The 6,518-nt window shown below is 43.3% G+C and overlaps 1 protein-coding gene across 1 annotated transcript in view; it reads right to left on the bottom strand.

Annotated features, from left to right (window-relative positions):
* LOC145417584 (uncharacterized) overlaps positions 1-6,071 on the bottom strand; it is a 117,209-nt gene extending 111,138 nt beyond the window's left edge. The window contains exon 1 of the mRNA XM_080286289.1: positions 5,328-6,071. Within this exon, the coding sequence (XP_080142415.1) occupies positions 5,328-6,071 (744 nt within the window). The remainder of the gene's footprint in view (positions 1-5,327) is intronic.
* Positions 6,072-6,518: the final 447 nt, after the last annotated feature.

Raw genomic sequence — 6,518 nt, 5'->3', positions numbered from 1 at the left:
TGTACTGATCCTGGTAATGCCGTGGTACGGATGGTGAGAAATGAGGGGAGGGGATTAGGAGGAAAGAGGGATGGAGAAAGAAGAGAGGAAGAGAATACAAGAGGGTTCTGGAAAGGGAGGGAGGGTGGCCGGGAGAAGGGAGAGAGAGCAGCGAGGAAGAGGAGAGGAAGAGAGAAAGAAAAGGGGTGGGGTGAAACGTAAGAGGAAGGGGGAAGAAGAAAAAAAAGCTCTAAGAGTATGACAACGAGAAAGAGACAGGCGAGGGGGAGAGAAAGGAGTAACAGGCGGGAAGAGTTGAGTGAAAGGAGAGAGAAAAGAATGTGAAAGAAAGCCAAAGGGAGAGGGAGGAGGACCCAAGAGAGAAAGGGGAATGAACTGAGCGGAAAAGAGTGAAGTGGAAGGAAGGAAAAATGGATCACGGGGAGGGAGAGAAGAAAAATATAGAACGATGTGGGAGGGAGGAGGAGAGGGATTGATAGGAAGAAAAGCTTGGGGAAGGTACAAGAGAGGGGTGGGGAAGATGGTGCAGGGGGAGGGAGAAAAATTGGGTCTAGGAATGGGGGTGGATGAGTCTTGGAAAAAATAAAACCAGAAAAACATATCTAAAAACAAATCTCTTACCTCGGCCCACTCATTATATTACATTTATCCCCAAAGCACCCATCATTCCGGGATTAGACCACAGACCACCTCATTTATCTCACTAAGGAATGACAGGACATTCTTCAGTACTCCTAAGGAAAGGAAATTCACTCCTATCCCTATAAAAGATGTCTGGGTTCTTTTCAATGTACTCCAGGATTTGTTACTTCTTGAGAGATGTATAAAACGCCTTTTTAAACCCCTTGAGGAAAATCTAAGCTAAATAAATCGTCTGGTGCTAACTTGAGGTGGGATACACGATCATATTTACAGTCAAATCCTTTGTCGTAACTTAGATTTCTTTCTGCAAGAGGAATTAGAAAAATGGGGATATTATACACTCTCCTTTCCTTTCTTGTATAACACAAATATAACCTACGATAATTTTTGTCTCGTAGCTGAGATTTGCTTTTCGTAGGAGGAACAGGAACATGGGAAGACCTGACCCTCTCCTTTCCTGGTCCCTACTACAAAAAACAAGTTCAAAATACAACAAAACATCGATCGCAAAAATTGTCAAGCCCCCCATCCCGGAAATTCAAAGGCGGTAGATATGGAAGTTAAAAAATAGATGTAAGGGTAGATATAATGTTGAATGAAATCGACTGACAACAGAAGGAACACGTAAAAATAACATCACTGACCTGAGTGGGTTAAGACGGACGGGAAGGGGAGACTGACCTATATAACTAGATCCGAGGGTCTCACCACTCCGATGCCCCAGTCTTTTCCTCTCAGATTATCTTGACTCATTCTCGTCTCACCTTGTAGCATTCTCTCCTCCTCCTACTCCTCCTTTTCCTCCTCCTCTTCTTCTTCTTCTTCTTCTTCCTCCTCCTCCTCCTCCTCCTCCTCGTCTTCCTCCTCCTGCTCCTCCTCCTCTTCTTCCTCGTTCTTCTCATGTCTTGGTATCTGTTCTCCTCCATGTCTTTCTGTTTTTTTTTTATTTTCTTCTTTGTATTAAATTATATTCTCTCTCTCTCTCTCTCTCTCTCTCTCTCTCTCTCTCTCTCTCTCTCTCTCTCTCTCTCTCTCTCTCTCTCTCTCTCTCTCTCTCTCTCTCTCTCTCCCTCTCCCTCCGGGCAAATTGAATTAAAATATACTGATGGCGTTAAAGGCACAATTATCACCACTTCTGATCTTCAATTTTTTTAACGATACGGAGAGAGAGAGAGAGAGAGAGAGAGAGAGAGAGAGAGAGAGAGAGAGAGAGAGAGAGAGAGAGAGAGAGAGAGAGAGAGAGAGAGAGAGAGAGAGAGAGAGAGACCTATACGTGGGTGGGTAGAGTTACGTCTCAATCTAGGACTGAGGGAGGACACACAATAGTCGTAAGTCACTGGTTAATTGCTGGCCTACTATTTGGGCTTAGCTGGGCCGGACCATCAATCCCAGGCTGGGCTGAGAGCGGGATAGAGGAGGTCAACGAGGGGATTGGAGGATAGCAGGGAGAACATAGAATGGAGGGACGGGAATATGTGACACGAAGTGACGTGTGAAGAGGAGAGGGATTTAAAGAATGACTAGAAAAAAGATGATAGAGATAGAGAAGGCATGGATGGGCCTGGAAGGTGAGACGGGAAGGAAAAGAGGTGAGGGAAATGGGAAACTGGAAGCGTTAAAATGGGGGAGGGGATGAAATAGGGAGCTAGAGGGGTAGGAAAAGATGAGTCTATAAAACATAGAGAATTTAAAGTTTCCTGGCAAAGATGCCCAACCCCTCTAACTGTTGATTTGGTGACATTACTGCAGGCAAGACAGTGTCAAGGTTCTTTGCCATTTCTTTTCATCATATTTGACACTTATTTTCACCCTCAAAATTGTATCGCCCAATAACGGTTCAGCTTTCAAGTTGGGGTCGTAGCTCTGTTTTGTGAAGAAAAAAAGAAGTGAATTATCCTCTGTGACCTTTAGTTAACTGAGCCTAAAAGTTAAATCTCTTTACCCAGAATGTTGAGCTGCACCAAGGAACCAATACTAGATTATCGTGTTAGTCAAAAAGAAGTCATGGAAAGAATTTGGAGCCGTAGTTTAACCTTATTCTGCAACTGAGATACGAAAAACAAATTACAACAGGACGAAAACCCCCACAAACTTATGGTGGACGAACTGTAGTCAGTTTGGAAGCCTTCCCTCTCACTCTTTCCTCCCTCCTTATCATCCAACAACTTTTCAGACACAGCCTAACGTGACCAGTCATCTGCAAGTAAGTGATCTTGGAAATTGCTCTTCTTGGGCTCAGTTTTCTTCGGGAGACAGAGGAAATTTGCTGACCGTGTCTCTGGCCCCTTCCCTCGCCATGGAAAGAATGATGGCTTCTGATATGCTGGAGAGACTTGGAAGACATTCGCATAGAAATTTAACCAGAAATCAAGATAAACAAATTTCCACGGCAGTTCGTTATTATGAGATATAGTTAAATTTTCCGTACATTTCACTTTTCACTCGCATTTGGTTGACAGGTGCAAGAAAAAAGGTTACTCTATAAACAAGCATTCATATAAATAACGTAAGTTCAAGAAAGCTTATAAAAGGAATCTATAGGTTAAGAACGGGCCATTTCGGAGATACGAGAGAAATGATGACTGTGATTGTCTTTCCACGATGCTCCTTGGAATTTATATCTGTTTGTGGTGGTCCTTGGAGTCGAGATCTTTTTTTTGAGGCTGAGTTACTATTTGAGGATTAACCTTCTAGAAAAATTAATCTTTTGGAATGGGTGTTTGGACTAGGTGGTTTGCAGATGTTGAGCCGCGAGTGTAGAACCGAGAGACAGAACCCCCCCCCCCCGACAGATCCCTGGTTCAGTAAAGTGCTCATGCCTGGGTGAAATTCTACAGCCGGCCAAATGTGGGGAGAGACAAAAAAAAAATGCTTTGACGTATATGCATTTAAAATCCTGGCCGTCGTAAATCTGGCGACGGATTTAAATCAAGATAGATAGATAGAACAGATAGATACGTAAAAGAGACAAATAGATTGATGGACTGATGGATAGATAAACTGATATATAGATAGATATAGATAGATAGACCGATAGATGAATAGAAAGACAGACGGACAGAAGTGAACTGAATCGCTGGAAATAATGTAAAAAGGGACATTTTGAGAAGGGATGTATGTAAATTCTGTGTGTGTGTGTGTGTGTGTGTGTGTGTGTGTGTGTGTGTGTGTGTGTGTGTGTGTAAGAGAGAGAGAGAGAGAGAGAGAGAGAGAGAGAGGGGTATTATACAAGCATTCGTGTGACAGGGAATGTATAGGTGCGTGAGTAAGAGAATGAGCTGGGATGTGTGCATGTGGAAGGTCTAATGAATTTGAGAGAGAGAGAGAGAGAGAGAGAGAGAGAGAGAGAGAGAGAGAGAGAGAGAGAGAGAGAGAGAGAGAGAGAGTGAGAGAACTTGAGATTGGCAAGAATCAAATTAACAGATGACTACACACCTTTCCAATATATATACATCATGCATCAAGTATACTAGAACTCGAAGGAGAAAAGAAAGGCACGTTTCTGATAATAATAATAATAATAAGAATGTCTTGACAGCACAAAAACAAAGATCAATGCCGCCGAGGTTTTTACAGGAAGGCTGGGAGGAGGAAGAGGAACCAAAGATGACAGGAAGATGGAGAGACTCTGAAGTAAAGAATCATCATCATCATCATCATTGCCAACTTATAGAACTTGTCTGATAGTCTTAAAATGAAAGACAACAGACGGACTAATGAAGAAGAGAAAGTCGAAAAAGAAGAATTTTTATCCTCTTCTCCCTCTTCCTCAGTGTTAAAGCTTGCCAGGTTATACAATGCGTAGGTTGAATCTAGAAAAGAGTAAGAGAAACTAGTTATTGGAAAAGAACTGGCCATATGGGACAAGGAAAAGAGGCAGAATTAAAAAGTTTATGGCATATGACAAGGAGAATGGACCAAGAAAGTTGCCGACATAAAAGACCCTGGGATATGTCACAAGGAAAAGACAGGAGTAAATAAATAAAAAAAAGTAGCGACATATGATCTCTATAGGATAGAACTTGTGCCATATACCAAGAAAAATAACCAGCACATAAGACCCCGCCACATGAAAGACGAAAATGGCTCAAACAATGGCGTTTTCGAGAGGAAGGAGAAACGAAGAAAAATCGTGACAAAATGGGAGGAGAATCATTCCCCAAACTTTGAGATGAAAGCGGGAGTAACACACAAAAGTTGCCACATTAGGAAAACTTTACGAAGGAAGAGAAGACGAGGGTGAAAGTCTCTCGAGGCGATATTAGGAGAGTGAGATGAATTCCAGTTGGCAATGGAAAGCTTAAGTGGCAGTTTAGTGTGAGTTACAGTCGAGATGGAGTAGTGGATGAGACGCCGGATATATATATATATATATATATATATATATATATATATATACACACACACACACACATATATATATATATACAGTATATATATATATATATACACACACACACACACACAAATATATATATATATATATATATATATATATATATATATATATATATATATATATATATATATACACACACATTGCTATTCCCAAAGTGAGGAATGAAACACTGAAGGAAGATGGAGATAACTGTCAAAGGAAGAGAGAGACTGGGCGACAAACAGAAAATGTGAAAATTTTTAAAAGAAGCCGAGGTATAAAAAACTACTCATGAAAATTTACTCACACTTCTATTCCCAAGGTGGTGCACAAGACAATGTAGGTAGGCTGCCGTTCCCGTGAGGCCAGACACGTTCCTAGGGGCAGCCTCGTCGAACACAGGGCGCAGGGGCTTGAGCGGCCTGCCCCCCTCGCCCAGAGAGCTTAGGTTCAGGGAGGGCTGGATGGGTTCGGCGGGGTTCAGAATGTGGCTAGGGTTAAAGAACTGGCCCTGGGAGGTTGTAGGACTTGGGTGACCTCCTCTTCTGGTTCTACGGTTCAGTCCAATGCTATTTCTACTTAGCCTAGTACTGTCGCTACTACTTCTGCTTACCCTGTTACTGCCGCTGCTACTTCTGCTCCCCAGTAGTTTTTCCCTATCCAGATGCCCGAATCTATGTGTTCCTAGCCTCAAGTTTCTAGTTATAAATTTCTCATTTTCCTCCAAAAACCCAAGATCGCTACTAGATCGTTTAAGTCTAACCCCTATCCCACCTTGCAATACATCTTCCTCTTCTTCACGCTCAGGATCACTAGACGGTTCATTTCTATCTTCAGACCCACTCCTGGTGATGGTTTCTTCCTTTTCCACAAGCTCAAAATTGTCAGGTAGCCTATGTTTTACATCTAATCTACCAATTCCTACCTGTTCTTCTATCAATCCACCACTACCTTCCCCAGTGGTCCCCCTCCTTTCCCTCCTCCCTTCAAACCCATTAATTTCCGTAGACCATCTCCTGTTCCTTTCCTCTCCCAGCCCGCCTATCCTCATGGTCTCTTTTCTTTCCCTTTCCCCTTCCACCCTACTGACCTCTCTACTCCCTACCCTATCCCTATCTCCTTTCATCCCATCGGCTCCTGTGGTCCCTGTACTTACCCTTTCCTCTGCCAGCTTACTTACCCAACCCGCTTCTAGCCCACCTTTTCGTCCCTTTTCCAGGTCACTTTCCCTTCCCCATCCCACTTCACTAATGCCCATGGTCCCTTTTCTTTCCCACTCCTCTCCAAGCTCAGTCTTTCTTCCCCCTTCGAGCCCACCTCTCCTCCCCCCTCTCAGCCCACTCTCTCCGCCCTCGCCCAGGCCTTGGAGTGGGCTGTGGGCTGGAGGGAGCGATGTGCACCAGACCACACACACGCCTGCGGGAGATAAAGAAAAAGAGGGAGAGTTATTTCACGTTAAAAGAAGCGCCTTTGGGAATTAAAAACATTGGGAGTTTGT

The sequence above is a fragment of the Coenobita brevimanus genome, chromosome 110, assembly GCF_032717465.1.
Source record: "Coenobita brevimanus isolate Jiangsu-jjx chromosome 110, ASM3271746v2, whole genome shotgun sequence".
NCBI lineage: Eukaryota > Metazoa > Arthropoda > Malacostraca > Decapoda > Coenobitidae > Coenobita > Coenobita brevimanus.
Note: the sequence above shows the minus strand (reverse complement) of the source record. Positions and strands in the feature narration are given on the sequence as shown.